The sequence below is a fragment of the Heterodontus francisci genome, chromosome 48, assembly GCF_036365525.1.
Source record: "Heterodontus francisci isolate sHetFra1 chromosome 48, sHetFra1.hap1, whole genome shotgun sequence".
NCBI lineage: Eukaryota > Metazoa > Chordata > Chondrichthyes > Heterodontiformes > Heterodontidae > Heterodontus > Heterodontus francisci.
In genome coordinates this window covers 14,621,292-14,641,486 of record NC_090418.1, presented here as the reverse complement: position 1 = coordinate 14,641,486, position 20,195 = coordinate 14,621,292, and the positions used below count along the sequence as shown (strand labels likewise).

General features: G+C 43.8%; 1 protein-coding gene across 1 annotated transcript; it reads left to right on the top strand.

Annotated features, from left to right (window-relative positions):
• The first annotated feature begins 12,971 nt into the window (after nucleotides 1-12,971).
• LOC137357485 (probable G-protein coupled receptor 139) lies at nucleotides 12,972-17,500 on the top strand. The gene is made up of 2 exons (XM_068023833.1): nucleotides 12,972-13,041; nucleotides 16,593-17,500. Exons 1-2 carry the CDS (start codon nucleotides 12,972-12,974, stop codon nucleotides 17,498-17,500), a joined length of 978 nt encoding a protein of 325 aa, XP_067879934.1.
• The last annotated feature ends 2,695 nt before the right edge of the window (nucleotides 17,501-20,195 follow it).

The following is a 20,195-nucleotide window of genomic DNA, read 5'->3' as shown; positions in this document are numbered from 1 at the left end:
AAGCAGATGGAGACACAGATATTTGATCAAGAAAGAGGCAAATTAACGGAATCCTCTCCAATTCTTCATTGCTGACTGTGAGCTGCCAGTGCGGGCCTGATGTGTCTGAGTCACGTGCCAGTCTCAGTTTCCTGAACAATGCATATGCTTATGCATATGCTTATGCATAGGCTCAGAATCCCGCAACTGGAAGAAGGCACAGAGGTTCAAGGAGATTGTATAGGGATGAATTATCTGGCAATAATAAAAGCGAAAACAAAATATTTTATAAATATATAAATAGAAGAACGGCAGTAACAAGGGGGATGCTGTCAGAGGTCATGGCTGGGGTACTAAATAAGCATTTTGCTTCACTAAAGAAGAGGATCCAGACAACGTCACGGTAAAGGATGTAAAACGAGAACGTTCGGATAGGATAAAATAGATAAAGAAGGGGTAATTGAAAATTTGGCAGAGATGAACGTAGAAAAGCCATCTGGACCATTGAGATACATGCCAGTCTGCGGAGGGAAGGAAGTGTAGTATTGTAGTGTTTTGAAATAGCATTGTACGTTTTCTTGAAATGAGGCCACTGTAGAAAACTCATGTGCCAGCAAAGGGAAAGTGAAAAGTAAAACAGAAAAAAGAGGAATCCACTCTGTTCAACAGCTTACTGCTTCTGTTACAGTCTTTGCCTCATATCCTATCGTAAACTCGGCTAAACGTCACTCGAGTCCTGAGACTAGCACAGGAAGTATGGAAATAGTGTAGGATCCTGGCACAATATTCCAATTCTATCTGCCTGTACGGGTGGTGCCAGAGGAATTGATAATTTCAACTGTTCCAACACTGTTCAATAGGGGGCGCTGGAAAATCCTGGCAAATACAGGTCAGTGTTGGCGTGTGGATTTCTAACTCTAGAGTTTAGTCGGCATTGGCAGGGAGTGCTGGATTCTAAGTTGGTGGGTGGAGAGTTTAACTGGTGTACAGAGAATGTGTTGAATTGTAGATTGCTTTGTGGTGTGTGTATCCTGGGAGAAGAAGGAGAGCTGGAATGTAATTTGTTGCTGGAGAGGATAGCCAGCGTCGTCGTGGTGCCGAGGGAATAGTGTGTTGTCGATTGGAGTGTGGAGATTTTATCTGCATTGGGGAGTAAGTGCTCGATTATAGGTTGGTGACTAAAGAGTTCAGCTGTCATGGGTGCTGTATTGTTGTTTGATACGTGGAAATTTTGGGTGGTTTCCGGAGGGAAATTTGTATGATAGGCCGTTATGTTAATTGTTCAGATAGTCTTGGCAGCAAGTTGTGGATTGCAGGTTGGTGGGTAGAGAATTATTCGGGTTGGTGAGGGGTGCTAGATTATAGGCCGTTGTTTGAAGAGTATAGCGGGGTTTCCAGCTCTATTGTAGGTTGGTGTAGAAAGATTAGCCTGAGTGAGGTAGGAGAGCTCTGCTGCACAGCAGGGGAGTATAAAGGTTTGGACGAGCTATAGTGATAAGGGATTCTATCGTAAGGGGTGCAGATAGTGGTTTCTGTGGCCACAAACGAGACTCCAGGATGTTATGTTGGCTCCCTGGTGCGAGGGTCAATGATGTCTCGGAGCGGCTTCAGGACATTCTGAAAGGGGTGGGTGAGCAACCAGAGGTCGTGGTCCATATTGGTACTAACTACATAGGCAGGAAGAGAGATGAGGTCCTGCAAAGTGAATATAGGTAGTTAGGCAGAATGTTAGAAAGCAGGACCTCGAGGGTTGTAATCTCAGGATTACTTTCTTTGCCACGTGCTATTGAGGGTAGGAATAGGAAGATTAGGCAAATGAATGCGTGGCTGAAGAGCTGGTGCAGGCGGGAGGGCTTCAGCTGTTTGGATCATTGGGATCTCCTCTGGTGCAGAGGTGACCTGTACAAGAAGGATGGGTTACATCTAAACTGGAGGGCGACCAAATTCCTTGTGTGAAGGTTTGCTAGTACTATTTGGGAGCGTTCAAACTAGTATTGCAGGGGAGCCAGACCCAACGTAGTAGTCTCTCCGAAGAGATATTTGAGGCAAATGTAGAGGTTATAGCAAGCAAGTCCAGTAGGCAGGCTGGGCAGGGCCAGGACCGGGAGTGTGGAAGGTCTGGTAGGCTAAACTGCACTTACTTAAATGCAAGAAGCCTTACAGGTAAGGCAGATGAACTCAGAGCATGGATTGGTTCATGGGATTGTGATATTATAGCTATTATGGAAACGTGGTTGAGGGATGGGCAGGACTGGCAGCTCAATGTTCCGGGATACCAATCCTTCCAGCGTGACAGAGGTGGAGGTAAGAGAGGAGGGAGCAATGCACTATTGATTAGGGAGGACGTCACGGCAGAACTTAGGGAGGATATCCAGGGGGGATGTCCAGTGAGGCCATATGGGTAGAACCTGGAAATAAGAAAGGGGTATAAAAGCAAAATACTGCGGATGCTGGTCAGTGACCCTTAACGTTAACTCTGCTTCTCTTTCCACAGATGCTGCCAGAACTGCTGAGTGGTTCCAGAATTTCTTGTTTTTTCATAAGAAAGGGATGATCCCTTTGATGGGATTATACTATAGGCCCCCAAATAGTCAGAGGGAAGCGGAGGAGCATATATGTAGGGTATTCTCAGATAGGAATTATAGGGTTGTAATAGTAGGTGATTTTAACATCCCTACTATTGACTGGGACTGCCTTGGTGCTAAGGGATCAGATGGGGAAGAATTTGTTAAGTGTGTCCAGGACCGTTTTCTGAAGCAGGATGTGGATTGCCCTGCTAGAGAAGGGTCTACACTCGACCTCCTCTTAGGAAATGAGGCTCGGCAGGTCTTTGATGTGTCAGTGGGGGAGTACTTTGGGACCAGTAACCATAACTCCATTAGATTCAAGATAGTTATGGAAAAGGATAGGACTGGTCCTCAGGTTGAAGTCCTAAATTGGGGGAAGGCTAATTTCGATGGCATCAGACAGGAACTCTCTAACGTTGAATGGGTGAGTCTGTTTACAGTTAAAGGGACGTCTGGCAATTGGGAGGCTTTTAAAAGTGAGATAGGGAGAGTTCAGGGCCGGAAAGTTCCTGTTAGATGGAAGGGCAAGGCTGGCAAGATTAGGGAACCTTGTGAGGGATATTGAGGGACTGGTCAGGACAAAGAAGGAGGCATATGTCAGGAATAGGTAGCTAGGATCGAATGGGTCCCTCGAGGAGTATAGGGGATGTAGGACTAGACTTAAGAAGGAAATTTGGAGGGCGAAAAGGGGCCATGAAATTTCCCTGGCAGATAAGATAAAGGGGAATCCTAAAAGACTCTATAAGTATAGTTAGAGTAAAAGGGTAGCTAGGGAGAGAGTAGGTCCCCTTAAGGATCAGTGTGGCAATCTATGTGTGCAGCTACGGGAAATGGGCGAGGTCTTAAATGAACATTTCTCGTCCATATTTACAGTAGAAAAGGTCATGGAAGCTAGTGAGTTCAAGGGAGGGAACACCGATATCCTGGAGCATACCAACATTACAAAGGAGGAGGTGTTGGAGGTCCTGAAGCGCATTAAGGTAGATAAGTCCCCAGGGCCTGAGCAGGTGTATCCTAAGATGCTATGGGAAGCAAGGGATGAGATTTCTGGGGCCTTGGCAGAGATTTTTGCATCATTGTTAGCCATGGGTGAGGTGCTGGAAGACTGGAGGATGGCTAATGTTGTTCCTTTATTAAATAAGGGCAGCAGGGTAAGCCAGGGAACTTCAGACCGGTGAGGCTTTCATCAGTGGTGGGAAAGTTATTGGAAGGAATTCTGAGAGAAAGTATTTATATGCATCTGGAAAGGCATGGTCTGATTAGGGATAGTCAGCATGGCATTGTGCGTGGGAAATCATGTCTCACGAATTTGATTGAGTTTTTCGAGGAGTTAACCAAGAGGTTTTCTGAGGTCAGGGCGATGTATATTGTCTACATGGACTTTAGCAAAGCCTTTGGCAAGGTCCCGCATAGTAGGCTGGTCCAAAAGGTTTAAACACATGGGATCCAGGGTGAGCTAGCAAATTGGATACAAAATTTGCTTTGTGATAGGAGGCAGAGGGTGATAGTGGAGGGTTGTTTCTCAGATTGGATGCCGGTGACCAGTAGTGTGCCGCAGGGATTGGTGCTGGGTCCTCTGTTGTTTTTCATATATGTTAATGACTTGGATGTGAATGTAAGGGGCATGCTTAGTAATTTTGCCGATGACACAAACATTGGTGGTATAGTGGACAATGAAGAAGGTTGCCTCAGGTTACAACGTGACATAGATCAACAGGAAAAGTGGGCAAGGGAGTGGCAAATTGAATTTAACGCAGGCAAGTGTGAAGTGATGCATTTTGGGAAGTTAAACCAGGGCAGGACATATCCAGTGAATGGCAGGGCCGTGGGGAGTGTTGCTGAGCAGAGAGACATTGGGGTGCAAGTACATAGTTCCCTGAAAGTAGCAACACATGTTGACACGTTGGTGAAGAAGGCGTATTGCATGCTTGCCTTCATCGGCCGAGGCATTGTGGACAAGAGCTGGGACTTCATGTTACAGTTGAACATTGCGTTGCTTAGGCCGCATTTGCAGTACTGTGTGCAGTACTGGTAGCCACACTACAGGAACGTTGTGACTAAGCTAGAGAGGGTACCGAAAAGATTCACAAGGATATTGCCTGGTTTGAAGGGCCTGAGTTATAAAGTGAGATTGGATCAGCTGGGTCGGTTTTCCCTGGAGTGAAGGAGGCTGAGAGGGGACATTTTAGAGGTGTCTACAATTATGAGAGGCATAGATAGGGTAGATAGCCAAGGTCTGTTTCCCATGGTAGGGGTGACTAAAACCAGAGGGCACAGATTTAAGGTGAGAGGGAGGAGGTTTAAAGGGGATCAAAGGGGTAAATTTTTCACACAAATAATAGTGGGTATCTGGAATGAGCTGCCTGAGGAGGTGGTGGAGGCAGGAGCAGTAGCGACATTTAAGAGGCATCTGGACAGGTACTTGAATGAGCAAGGCATAGAGGGATATGTAATTAATGCAGGCAGGTGGGATTAGTATAGGTAGGCATTTGGTCGGCATGGACGTGGTGGGCCAAAGGGCCTATTTCTATGCTGTACGACTCTATGACTGCATGACTCAAGATGCTTTTCAGGTTTGTGTATGGAGAGTTTAGATGAACTGGGGTAGGTGTGCTGGAATATAGGTTTGTTGGTGGAGAATTAGGTTGCGGGCGAGAGGTAGTTGCATGAAGAGATTTTCTGGAGTGCAGTGCGGAACGTATGTCGGTGGGTTGCTGCAGAGTTCAGCCAGAGTGGGGTGGGAGCACTGGACTGAACGTTAGTGGCTGGGGAGCTCAGCATGGCTGAGAAGGGAGGGCTCGATTGTAGGTGGGGCTGGATGGAGAGTTTAGCTCGTGTTGGGACAGAGTGCTGAAATGTGGATTGGTGGATGGGTATATCAGCAGTGGTGAAGATTGGATTTTGGTCTGCTGGTTGGTGCCGGGGTAGGCAGAGATGACTGGATAGAAGATGGTGTGGTGAAGCTTTTAACTGTGTTTTGGTGAGGGAGCTGGGTTGTCAGTTGGCTGGTGAGAGTTTTTCCGGAACAGGAAGGGAGTGTTGTCTTGCAATTGGGTGTGGGGTTTAGCCAGGGTGCAGTGGAAGTGCTTGTTTGCATGTGGCTGGTCTGCCAGCTGAAAGGGGCAGGGAGAGAGGGTTGGATAACAGGCCGGTGGGTGGAAATTATAGACCATGTGAGGAGGGAGTGCTAGATTGTAGATTGGTGGGTGCAAAGATTAGCAGGGAGGGGAAGGAGAGCTTGATTTTAGGTTCATGGGTGGAAAGTATAGACCGTGTGGATGGGGAGAGCTGGTTTTTAGTTTGATGGGCAGGGAGTTTAGCCGGGGAGGAGATGGAATTCTGAATAACATGTTGGCAGGTGGACAGTTTGGTTCAAGTGGTGTGGGGGTGTTGCAGGGTATTTTGACGGGTGGAGAGTTGAGCCAGTGGAGGGATGGAGTGCTGAATTGACGATTGGTGGTTGTATATATTAGCCAGGTTCGGAACTGGATTGTAGGTTTCTGGATGGAGATATGAGCTAGTATGGGGTGAGATGGCTGAATTGCAGGTTAATGGGTGGAAAGCTTAGGCAAAATAAGGAAGGAGTCTTGGATTTTCGTTTAGTGGGCATTGACCTCAACTGCAGAGGCAATGTAGTGCTTGAGTCTATGTTGGTGGGTGCAGAGTTTAGCCAGCTGGTGTTGAGTGCTGGATTACTTAATGGTGGGTGGTAGGGTTAATCGGGATAGGAAGGGAATGCTGGATTGTTCGTTGTTAGAGCGATAATTTAGTCGTGGCGGGTGCTGAATTGAAAGCTGATGGATGGAGTCATAAGCTGCAGTGTGGAGGAAGTGGAGGAGCAGTTGGTAGAGATTTCTTGTCACTGTGGGGAACGCGAGCAGAATTGCCAGGCGGTGGGTGGAGAGCTGGGCAAGAGTGGGTTATGGATGTAGGATGGAGGATGGAGAGTTTATTTGTGGTGGGGAGGGTGTGCTGCATTTTTGGATGATGGCTGGAGGACTTAGCTTTTGTGAAGAGTGTTTGCTAGATTGTGGTTTGGTGTTTATAGTGATGAGTTAAATTGTGGAGTGTGTGTTCCATCGTAGATTGGTGTGTGGAGAGTTTAAGTGGGGATTCGGTAGGCGTGCTGGATTGCAGGTTTGTGGGTGGAGAATTTAGCAAGGATGTGGAAGGGGTGTTGGATTGTAGGTTACTTGGTGGAGAGTGTAGCTTGGGTTGCGTGTTCGTGCCAGATTGTGGCCTGGTGTGAGGAGAGTTTAGTCGGGTTGGGGAAGTAGTGTAGGATTGTGCAGTTAATGGGTGCAGATATAAGAGGGTGGAGAGGGAGTTCTGGAATGGTTGTTTGTGGGTTGAGAAGTTAGCCAGTGTGGGCAGAGATTGCTGGATTGTATGTTGCTTGGCTTGAGGCTCAATTACAGGTCGATGGTTGGAGATTTTAGTTGGGATGGGGCAGGCGGGTGGATTGTACGTTGGTATTAGGAGAATTTAGTCACTGTGCAAAGGGAGTGCTTGATTCTAGGTTGGTGGGTGGATAGCTTAGCTGGCGTCCGGGCTGGTTTTTATATTGTTGGCTGGATCATTGATCTGGTCTAGCTGGATTGTTGGTCGGCAGGTGGAGCGTTAAAATGCAGCATGGAGGTTCGGATGGATTGTTGGCTGATGGATGGAGGTTTTAGCTGTTGGGCAGAGGGACAGCTAAATGCTGGATGTCGGCCAGAGATTTTTGGCAATGTGGGAGCTTCTGCTGGATCTTAGCGTGGGTGGATGGAGATGTTAGCCCATGTGGGGTGCAGTACCGGATTGTAGACCAAGCGTGGAGAGTTTAACTGGTAGGGAGAGAGAACTGGATTGTAATGTTGATGGGTGGAGTTTTGAGCCGGGGTGGGAGGGTTTCCTGGATGGTAGGTTGGTGGGAGGATAGTTTAGCCATAATGGGGAGGGCGTGCTCTATTCCGGTTTGGTGGGTGGAGAGTTTATCTGAAATGGAATGGGGGTGTTCGATAATATTTTGGTAGGTAGGGAGGTTATCAGGTGTGTGGAAGGACTGCTTCATCGTAAATTGGTGGGTCTTGATATTAGCTGGGGTGGGAACTGCATTGTATGTTTATGTGTAGAGAGATTAGCCAGGGTGGGGAGAGATGGCCAGAGAGTAGGCTGTGTCGTGGAGCGTTTAGCAGGGTGGGGAGGGAGAGCTTGATTACAGGTTGGTGGGTGGAAAACCAAGCAAGAATCCAGAGGGAGTGCTGCATTATAGGTTGGTGCTGTAGATTTTATCCGTATTGGGGAGAGAGTGCTGGATTGCAGGTTTGTGTGTGGAGAATATAACTCGGCTGTAGTTGGAGTGCTGGATTGTTTGATGGTGGGTGAGAAGTTTATTCGGCGTGAAGATGGAGGGATGGCTTATTGGTTGTTGGGTATACAGCTTGCCACTGTGGGGAGGGCGCGCTGAAATGGTGGGTGTTTCAATACCTGTAAGACATAGAATTGAATTCGACACCCCGTTTTTCGAGCAGCCTAAAATGCAAATAATTTATCATCTTACAGCGGGTCTGCTGCTGTATACATGTAAAGTTCTTTGGATATTTCTCGATACTTTGGTTTTTCTATTCCTGTGCTAAATTTGCTGTTTACCTGCTGAAGAGAATTATTATCGATTATATAGTGCCATATAGTCATTATGTCACAGACAGAGGCCATTAGGCCCATGCCTCCTCTCTGTACAGAAATTCGATCAATCCCATTTCCCAGCTCTGTCCCTTCGCCCTGCAACTCTATTTCCCTCAAGTGCCCATCCGATTTCCTTTAGAAATCATTTATCATCAGCATTTCCACCATCCTAGTAATTGCTGCTTAAAAATGTTATCCTCACATAGCCTCTGCATCTGTTGCACAGACCTTCAATCTGTGTCCCCTAATTCTGACATGATCATCAAATAGAAAGAGCTTTTCTCTGTCTACCTTACCTAAACGTGTCAAAACTATCAAATCTCGGCTCAATCTCAATGCGCCAAGGAAATCAGCCCCAGCTTCTCCAACATAATGTTGCAGGTAAAATCCTTTATCCTTGGAACCATTCCAGTAAATCCCCTCTACACCCTCAGCAATGCCTTATTATCTTTTATAAACGCTCTGTCCCTTCCTGACATGCTCTGCTTGATTTTACCAACATAGCTTCATTGTTCCCCGCCTTGAGCTTTCTCTTTACACTTATAGATCTGCACTTGCCTAAGTAATTCTGACCTATTGTCGTGTTATGTCACTATCTATGCCAAAGTCATTTGAATGACCGGAAATGAGTGACAGTTGGGTAGGACTTGAAGCTGGATTGAATAAATACAACAGAGCTAAGCTAAATTTGGGGGAAGCAGTTGCGTTGTTGACCGGTAGAGAACACAGTAACACACGAACACAAGAAATAAGAGCAGAAGTAGGCCATATGGCCCATCGAGCCTACACCACCATTCAATACGATTATAGGTGATCTTGGGCTTCAATTCCACTTTCCTGCCAGTTCCCCATATCCTGAAAAATCAAAAATCTATAACCATCGCAGCCTAATAAGTATTCAATGATGGAGCATCTACAATATTCTGATGTAGACATTTCCAAAGATTCACAACCCTTTGAGTGTAGTAAATTCTCCTCCTCTCAGTTCTGAATGGTTGACCCCTTATCCTGACACTATGTCCTCGAGTTTTAGATTCCCAGACCAGTGGGAACAATCTCAGCTTCTAGTTTATCAAGCCCCTTCAAAATCCTGAATGTCTCAATTAAATTGTCTCTCATTCTGCTAAACTCTAGAGAATATACGCTCAATTTACTCAAAGGACAGCCCCCTCATCCCAGGGACCAATTTAGTAAATCTTCGCTGCACTGACGCCAGTGCAAGTATATCCTTTCTTAAAAATGGAGACCAAAGCTGCACGCAGTATTCCAGGAGCGGTCTCACCAAAGCCCTGTACAATTTTATTAAGCCCTCATTATTCCTGTACTCCAATCCCTTGCAATAAAGGCCAAAATGACATTTGCCTTCCTAATAGGAATTGTGGGTTAAGTAGGATGCCAGGCTTGGTTCATAGGATCTATTTGAATACCATTGAACTACTCGATGTTGCTATCACATCCAGCCAAATAATGAAACTGTACCTCAAATCTACCTTAACACCATATCCCTTGATGCCCTCACTTATTAAAGTCTGTCCACCTCAGCCATGGAAGCTCAAACATCCCCAGCAGCCATGAGTTTTTGGCGAGCAGATTTCAGATTCCTGCGATAATAAAAGCAAAATACTGCAGATGCTGAAAAGTTGAAATAAAAACAAAAAAAGTGCTGGAAATACTCAAAAGGTTTGGCATCCTCTGTGGAGAGAGAAGTAAAGTAAACGTTTTGGGTCAGTGACCAGTTCTGATGAACTCTGATTTTTAGATGTGTCCCCTTGCTCTTGATTCATACCTCTGAGGAAATAGGCTCTCTCTACATGCCTTATCAATTCATTTTAACTCCTCATTTAGAACACACGTCAATGTCCTATGCACAGGGAATGCATGCTAGGTGTATGCAACCTGACTATACAATGTAACCATCAATGCTACGATATCTTCTGGTATATCTGCTGTGCCCACTCTTCAATGACAATATAGCCTTCCTGAGATGTGCTGTCTAAAGCTATATCCATTGCACCAGATGAAGTCTGACCCAAGCTTTAGATGTAACCTCTGAGACATAAGCCCGAAAATGGTATAAAGATGGTGGTAAGCACCCGAAATTTGCAGCAGGGACAATTATTATAACTTCAATTTTCCTAACGTTAACTGAAGAAAATTGCAGGTGAGATACAAATAGAACTAAAATCAAAAAGTGCTGGAAATATTCAGCAGGTCTGCAGGTTGTGTGGGGAGAGAAAGAGATTTAACGTTTCAGGTTTGTGAATTTTCGTCAGAAACTCTGTTCCTCTCTCCACAGATGCTGCCAGACCTACTGAATATTTCCAGCATTTGTTGTTCTTATTTAAAATTTCCAGCCTCTGTAGTGTTTTGCTTTTAACTCTGGAAGAATTGGTGAATGGTGAGAAGGATTGTGTAGAATTTCAACAGGACCTATACCGGCTTATGTAATGGGCAGACAAGTGGCAGATGAAATGTAGTACTGAAAAGTGTGAAGTGATTCATTTTGGCAGAAAGAATGCGGAGTGAAAATGTGAAATAAAGGGTACAAATCGAAAGGGGATGCAGTACTAGTGTGACCTAGGTGTTTACATGCATAAATCATTTAAGGTGGCAGGACAAGTTGTGAGAGCAGTTAATAAAGCATTGAACATGCTCGGCGGTATCAACAGGGACATTGAGTACAAACGCAAACAAGTTATGTTAAAATTGAGGTTCGCCCTCAACCTATGAAGACGTTAGAGAGGGTGCAGAAAAGATTCACCAGAATTGTTCAAGGGTTGAGATAGCTTGGGGCTGTTGTTTGGAGAAGAGAAGGTTGGGACGAAATTGAATGGAGGTATTCAAAATCTTGAGGGGTCTTGACAAAGTAGATATGGAGAAACTGCTCCCATTGGTGGAAGCATCGGAAACCAGAGGGCCCAAATTTAAGTTAATTGGCAAAAGAAGCAATGCTTTTTTTCACGCAATGAATGATTAAGATCTGGCATGTGCTGCCTCAGAATGTGGTGGGGACAGGTTCAATCAAAGCATTCAAAAGGGAATTGGACTATTATCTGAAAAAAGAAGAAGAATGTGCAGGGCTATGGGGAGAAGGCAGGAGAGTGGTACTGGTGAACTGCTCCTTCAGAGAGCCAGCACAACCACGACGGACCGAATAACCTCCTCTGAGCTGTAAGCATTCTTTGATGCTGTGAAATGCGGCTCATTCATGATTGGATGACGGGAAAACAGCCTGACCAGATAGAGCAAAGTCGAGGTTGAGAAAAGCACAATTTAATGGATTCCCAGAGAGATTTTGAGCCAGTTGCATGGCGGCTCTGCTTATGCAGGGAAACCTGTATTGTGACCAGGACAGAGAATATGGCTTTTTACAATTCGTACATGTGATTAAGCTGGCCAGGCCAGATTTATTGTCAATTCCGAATTGCCCTTGAGAAGGTGGGGGTCAGCTGCCTTCTTAAACTACTGGAGTCCATGCGGGGTGGGTACACTCACAGTGCTGTAATGAAGGGAGTTCCAGGATTTGGACTTACCGGCAGTGGTGGAACGGCGGTATAGTTCCTAGCTGGGATCGTGTGTTGCTTGGAGGGGAACTTGCAGGTGTTGGCATTCCCATTTATTTGCTGCCTTGTCCTTCTAGGTGGTAGAGGTTGTGGCTTTAGAAGGTGCTGTCGAAGGAGCCTTGAAGAGGTGCTCCAGTGCATCTTGTAGATGGTATACACTACTGCCACTGTGCGTCGGTGGTGGGGGGACTGAATGTTTGTGGATGTGCGCCAATCAAGTAGGCTGCTGTGTCTTGGGTGATGTCAAGTTTCTTCAGTGCTGTTGGAGCTGCACCGATCCAAGCAAGTGGAGTGTATTCCATCACACTCCTAACTTGTGCCATGTAGATGGTGGACAGGATTGGGGAGTCAGGAGGTTAGCTACTCGCCACAGGATTCCTAGCTCCTGATCTGCTTTTGTAGCCACGTTATATATACTGCTACTCCAATTCAGTTTCTGGTCAATAGTAACCCCTAGGATGTTGATAGTGGGGGTTCAGCGATGGTAATACCACTTAATTTCAAGGGGCGATGGTTCGATTCTCTCGTGTTGACGTGGAAGATCAGCCATGTTCGTATTGAATGGCGGGGTAGGCTCAATGGGCTGAATGCCCTACTCCTGTTCCTATATTTCTAAATAATCATTGCCTGGCACTTGTGTGACAGACACCACAAGCCTAAATGTTGTCCAGGTGTTGCTGCATATGGGCTCGATTACTTCAGTATCTGAGGAATCATGAATGGTGCTGAAAATCGTACAATCATCAGCGAAGATCCAGACCTCTGACCTTATGATTGAGTATGACTGTACTTCCTGGCTACAGGACCAGACTTTCTTAGGCAGTTATATGCTGTGATGATACCTATTAATTCAGCATTAAAGGGGCCCATATGCATTCTCGTCCTCGTGCACAGGGCTCACATACAATAATGATAACTTCCTATCAAGCATTTCATTATCTTTTCTGAGGAAATGTTACTCAGATCACGCAGGTATCATTTTGTATTTGTCCCTTGAGCTGTGTGAGGTACAGTCATAGCCAATTCATCAAAACAAAAGCACAAACCTTGGAACGACTGCACTAATTTGTATTTCTTCAATTATTGCAATTGGTATGCAAGTTCAAAACACCTAATTGCGCCCCCCCCCCCAAGGAGGCTGACATCAAATATAAATGTGACAAGCATTGAATGTCGTGCATAACCTAATTTGGAAATGCATGGCACACCAACAGGGCTTGTGTTCGCCCTTTACTATCCCATTCTTGCAGCTATTGGTGTTCCAGGTAATGTACTGGAGTTACTTCTGCGTTCTGGAAATCGTTCTTTAACTGCACCACTGGTCTTGTTTCCCAAAATCATTTTGTTTTCTTTTCATTGTGTAATTTCTCACCTTTAGCATTAGATTTTTATTCTTTTCATCACTATGAATTATTCTGTTTAACGGAAATTCTCCTTTTTAACTGAATGTTTTATCCAAATTAATGATATTACTTTCCCAATTAATAGTATAATTCTTTCTGTTAACTGTATAATTTATTTCCTCTCACAGTATAATTTCTCATTTTAAGGTGTCATTTCATCCTTTATTATTCCATTTTTATTCTTTAACGATACATCAGCCATTTAAGTGTGTAACGCCTTACTTTAAATCTATCACTTTTCTTTAAATGTATTTTTTTTGGCGTCACTGCCTGTTGTGTTCATGGCGCTGTTCCTGTGGGTGAATGATCCCCAGCAATAATAACAGAAAATCTTGTACAACTTATCACTTTTAACAGAATAACACTGGCGAGTTATCAATTAAAATTTGACTCCTGACCACATAAGGAGACAGGTGATCAAAAGATTGGTTTTAAAGATTGTCTTAAAGGATGAGAGAGAGGTGGAGAGGCGGTGACAGGAACATAGGAGCAGAGATAGGCCATTTAGCCTATTGAGGCTGCTTCGCCATTCAATAGATCATGGCTGATCATCCACATCAATGCCTTTTTCACGCAAGATCCCAATACCACTTTATGTCATTGGTTATTCAGAAATCTATTAAGCTCTGCTTTAAACCATACTCAATGACTGAGCTTCTGCAGCCCTCTGGGGTACAGAATTCCAAAGATTTACAACGCTGTGAGAAAAGAAATATCTCCTCATCTCTGTCCTAAGTGGCTTCCCCCTTATTTTGAAATTGCGTTCCCTGGTTCTAGACGTTTCAGAGGCTAAGGCAGAAACAGCTGTTATCAAGGTGGCCAATGGTGGAGGCGAAAAATTGAAATCTGCAACAGTTCAGAACTTGTGGAATGCAGGTCTAGCAGAAGGTTGGAGGGCTGAATGAGTTTCAAAACAATCAGAGAGGTGAAGCAACGGACAGATTTGGAAACAAGGATGAATATTCTAAAATTGAGATATTGCCAAATCGGTGGCCATGGACGTCTGCAGGCACACGGATGATGAGTAATCGACTTTTGGTGGGAGTAAGTGTTAGGGGCAGCAAACTATTGGATGGAATAAGTTCATGGGGTGCAACGTGAGAGGCTCGACAGGAAATCTTTGCAATAATCCACTTTAACAATACTAAAAGAATTCCTGAGGGCTTCAGTATCTGGTGAGTTGAGCTAGGGGCAGACACAGGACACATGATAAATGGAATTCGTCGGTTTTGGCAGTGGGAAGTAGGTTGGTTTAGAATTCATGTCAGAGTCAAATAGGAAGCAAAGGTTGGCAACAGTTTGTTTAACCTCAGACAGTACCAAGCGTGTGGGTCGGATTTGTCATGTGGGAAATAGAGTTTGTGACAGGGGTTGTGAGCAGTGGTTTAGGTTTTCCCGATATTGAATTGTTGACCAGAGCTATATGTAGCTCTATTGTGATATTGGAACTGTTGCTGCCGGTAAATTATCACACTGTTATCATTGTGTACATGTAGAACGTTTGCTGCATGGACACCGTGAACGTGGGTGAATTAATACACTGTTATACCCTTGTAGATGTAGGTGCATTGTGTTGAGGACACTGTTGCGGTGGGTAAATTATCACACGGTTATGATACTGTGCATGCAGCTATACTCTGATAAAGTTACTTCAGTGTGGAAGGTGGCGTTTTGTTATATTAGACTATATATTCTATTAATACTATTGCATTGAGCGGCATTATTATGTTATTATAACATATACATGAAAGCTATTTTATAGCTGCTTGCTCTCTGATTGGTGGTGGAAGTTTAAGGATGTTGACAGCCCAGTTTTAGCGTGGCCATTCTATCACACTAAGGGAATTTCCACTGCAATTTTGAATTCACCCAGATGATACAGTGGTACTTGTATAGATGTTTAAGAAGTGGAATCTGTTTAACAACAGCTTTATGATAAAAATACTTTCATCTGATCACAGCATTCTACAGCACAACTGCAAGATGCAATCACATTGCAAGTTATGGTTGAATTATTAGAACAAATTACATCAAATATTTTTGATAGCAACTAGGTTTATAAATAATTCAAGAAATTACCAATAGAATTGCATAATAGTGAAGCTACTGATGAATTTAATCACTGGATATATTCAGCATTGACTTACTTTATTGAATAATTAATTTTCATAATGTCGTTATGAGTGTTATTTGCAGCTTGACCTAATATTGGAAGCGTTTTCTTGATTGATAATGTTCAGTGCTTAATTATTCCCGACTGAATGTAATGGTGGTCTCAATTGAAGGGACATTATTAGGCAAGAAATTGTTAACAGAAATATACACAGGCTGCCAAAGCATTACACTGGCCGTTTTATTACTGAGTTTGCATTTTCCCACAACACAGCCGCTGGATTTCTGCTCTCAGTCTGGCAACCCATTTACAGCTTCCCATGGTTCTTCCACATTAGCTGCTAATAATTATTTGTTCTCCTGCTTCGGCCAATGCTCGTTCAGTTTCTTGCACCTGATAATATCCTGGACTGTGCTTGTCTCTAATCTTTTCTCCACATTGAGTGTGGCTGTGTAACTGGTGGCAATCTCATATCTGTGTTACAACGCTGTAAGATCAACATGCACGATATTAAGAAGTCAATACCTTATCCCGATAGTGCAATGCAACACTGAGGGAGCGCTGCATTGTCAGAAGGTCCTTTCTCTGAATGAGGTCTCATCATCTGTCTGCCGCACTAGATCATTGGGTCATTGAAGCTGCCAGGTGACAATCCACCTGATAGCTTGAAGTTATCTCTGAGTCCTCGCCAAAATTCTCAAGGAAAATTCAGAAAGCAATAATCGTTGGTTCACAGCAACTCTGTTTGAGAATCTTTGGTACAACTGACTGATGACAGTGTATCATTTGGCAGTTATTTAGGAGATGAAAGCGTTTGGCTCATAATTTATTTTAAATGGTAATATTTGCTCTTTACCCCTTGTTCCAGTTTTATTGTCAATTGTTTTATTATTTATTCTCTTAAATGTCTCCTTTAGTAAGTTTATTTTCCCGTGATATAATCATTGCATTTATTATTAACTATTTTGCTCGCTTCTTAAGATCAGCTCCTTTTCTTCACTAATAGACATGCTCACGTTGATTTCATTGCATTTCTTGTTGTCATTATGTTTCATTATATTACTTTACAGTTCGATGTCTTTGCTTTCACATTTTTCATGCGGATGGCTATTTTTATTGGAGGAAAAGTTGGGTTTTTTTCATCTCAGGATCACTTGCTAAATCTGTACATTTCTTACAGAATCCTGTCAAATACACAATTTTGCTGGGAGTCGTGTCAGTAATGTTTCTCTTCTCGCTCTCTGTCTCTTTCTTTCATGCACACACACATACACACTATCTCTTTCTTTCTCTATTACAGCAAACTTGGCAGTGATTGTGATTTTGTCTCGAGGAAGATGCGGTCTCTCCAGATGTATCACTTGCTACCTCATGTCCATGGCAGTGACGGATCTCCTGGTCATTATCACTGCTGTAATATTAAACCGGATCATTGGCATTTATTTCCCATCCAGCTTCCTGTCCATCACACCGGTCTGTAGTCTCAGTTTTGTATTAATGGCTGGAAGCAGAGACTCTTCTGTCTGGGTAACCGTAGTCTTCACCATTGATCGATTTGTAGCCATTTGTTGCCATAAGCTGAAAACAAAATATTGCACTGAGAAAACAGCGGCTGTGGTTATTGGAACAGTTTGTGGCGTGAGTTGTTTCAAAAATGCATTCTGGTACTTTATCTATGAACCTTTGTACACGATTAATAATACACCATGGTTCTGCAAAATTAAGCCAATATTTTATACCTCACCTGCCTGGGCTGCATTTGACTGGATTCATCGAATTTCAACCCCTTGTCTTCCATTTATTATGATTTTACTGCTCAATGCTCTGACCGTCAGACACATTTTAGCGGCCATTAGAACCCGAAGGAGACTTCAGGTCCGCAGCAACGTTGAAAATCAGAGTGACCCAGAGATGAAGAATCGGAAAAAATCCATCGTTTTGCTCTTCTGTATCTCAGGCAGTTTCATCCTGTTATGGTTGCTGTTTCTTTTAACATTCCTCTATGTCCGAATTGCAAACGTTACTTATTTCTCAGGTTCCAATTTCAATGAATCAAATTTTAATCTGGAGGAAAGCGGATATATGCTTCAGATATTGAGTTCCTGTGTAAATCCGTTTATTTATGCAGGGACACAGGGTAAATTCAGAGATGAGTTAAGGAATGGGGTGAAATATCCACTAGCTCTAATTGCTAAGTTATTAAATTAATTAAAATAGTATAATCCACCATGCATTAAAACTTATATTCATCCTGTGATCTTCTAGTTCACAACAAACAGGCTGCCCTCTTAAATACACAGTCAGTCACTCTGAGATACATGTTGCACTCTGTGGTACAGTAACAGGCCACATGCGATGATCTGACTTAGCAGAGGTGGAGGATAGAACCTGGAGACGTCCTACTCTGTGTAGAGATCACTAAAATAGCGAGTCAGATCAGCTAACGCAGCACAATGCAGATACAGAAATCATTCATTTACTGCCGTGTGTCAGACTCAGTGCCATGGCAAGTGAGATTAACCAACATAGCTTAAAGTGGGGATGCATCATCGCCTCACCCTATACTCTGCGTCTTAGTATGACAGCAAATCAGATTAGCCAACTCAGCAGTAGCCTGAGATGTAACATGAGGCTTCCCTCTACTGTGCGACACCCAGTAACACATTGGCTGAGATGAGAAAATACACCACAAGCCGAAGATGTAGCAATGCCGTTTTGCATGCAATGGGTTTGAGTACCACTCATAGTGAGATCAGCAAACTAAGCCATGCCCAGGAGTAGTAATTTTGCTCTTCCTGTTCTGTGTTCGGCCAAGTACTACTCAGCAATGCACTTGATCCTTCCTGCTCTTAATGACGTTCAGCACCACGTTGGATGACGGCAGCAAAATCAGTACAGTTAAGAATTAAGCTGGCGCCCTTTTAGATTAGATTAGAGATACAGCACTGAAACAGGCCCTTCGGCCCACCGAGTCTGTGCCGACCATCAACCACCCATTTATACTAATCCTACACTAATCCCATATTTCTACCAAACCTTTCTGTTGACTAAGTAGCCCAGTGCCAAACCAGCTGCATTGAGATAACTGAGCACAAAGCAGGGATGGAACCAGGCTCTTTCCTGTTCTTTGGTGGGCTCAGTAACACAACGTGAGATCAGTTAATTCCACACAATCCAAGGATGGAACTTGGGCACTTCCTGTACTGTATTGCACTGAAAAACACAGCGAATGCGTTTAAAAACATGCAGGAGGCCTTATTACAGCAAAGGTGCTTCCTGCTCGGATCAATACCAAGTGAGATCAGTTAATTGAGCCCAGACATGGAGTGGAGCTGGCTTCCCCTGCTGTATGATGTTGAAGTTAACTAACAATCCACTGACTGGGAATGGAACTTTGGTTCATCGTATCCATGAGGCTCTGTGTCGCACTCCATACGAACATATGAATATAGGGTTAGGCCACTCGATCCATTCCCCTATTCCATCATTCAACAAGATCATGGCAGATCTGATTGTAACCTCAACTCTACTTTCCCACCTTCTCCGAGAACCTTTCACCCCCTTGCTTATCAAGAATCTATTGACCTCTGCCTTAAAAATATTCAGGAACTCTGCATCCAACGCCTTTTGTGGAAGTGTGTTCCAAAGAGGCATGACGCTCTAAGGGAGAAAAAAATGCTCCTGATCTCTGTCTTAAATGGGTAACCCCTTGTTTTTAAACAGTGACCTCCAGGTCTAGATTCTCCAAGAAGAAGAAACATTCTTTCCACATACAACCGGTCAAGACCCCTCAGGACCTTATATGCTTCAATTAAGTCACCACTACTCTTCTAAACCCCAGCGGATACAAGCCCAGCGAGTCAAACTTTTCCTCATAAGTGAACCCGCCGATTTCATGTCTAGTAAACCTTCTCTGAACTGCTTCCAATGCATTTACATCCTTTCTGAAATAAGGAGGCGACCCTACACAATACTTCATATACAGTCTCAACAATACCCTGCATAACCTCTGTATTTTTCTATTCAATTCTCTGTGCAATAAATAATAGCATTGTATTATCTTTCCTAATTACTTGATGAACCTGAATACCAACCTTTTGGAATTCTTGCACAAGGCAACTCAGATCCCTCTGCATCTCAGAGCTCTGCTCTGCGGCACAGTGGCGCAGTGGTTAGCACTGCAGCCTCACAGCTCCAGGGACCCGGGTTCGATTCCGGGTACTGCCTGTGTGGAGTTTGCAAGTTCTCCCTGTGTCTGCGTGGGTTTTCTCCGGGTGCTCCGGTTTCCTCCCACAAGCCAAAAGACTTGCAGGTTGGTAGGTAAATTGGCCATTATAAATTGTCATTAGTATAGATAGGTGGTAGGGAAATATAGGGACAGGTGGGGATGTTTGGTAGGAATATGGAATTAGTGTAGGATTAGTATAATTGGGTGGTTGATGGTCGGCACAGACTCGGTGGGCCGAAGGGCCTGTTTCAGTGCTGTATCTCTAATCTAATCTAATCTCTCACAATTTAGCGAATATACTTCTTTCTTTATTTTCTTCCTGTCAAAATGGATAATTTAACATTGTCCCACAAAATGGTGGGTGAGTCAAGCAAACTTTTGCTCCAGCCAGGGAACGTGTCCCAATGCTTTCCTGCTGTGAGTGCGGCCCTGTAACATAGAGCTGTAAATCAGAGCAAATGCAGAACGTGTCTGAAGGCAACTGCATTTTAGGACGGTTAGTAGAATTGATTGCAGCATGTTATTTAAAAAAATCCAAATCAATGGTTAGATTACCTCGTGGGTCAGGGAAAAAATTGTATTACCCCTGTCACCAATAATTTGAATTATATGTATACTGAAATATCCTTATGCAATAAAAATAGAAATAAATGCTAAACTATGTATGTGACTGTT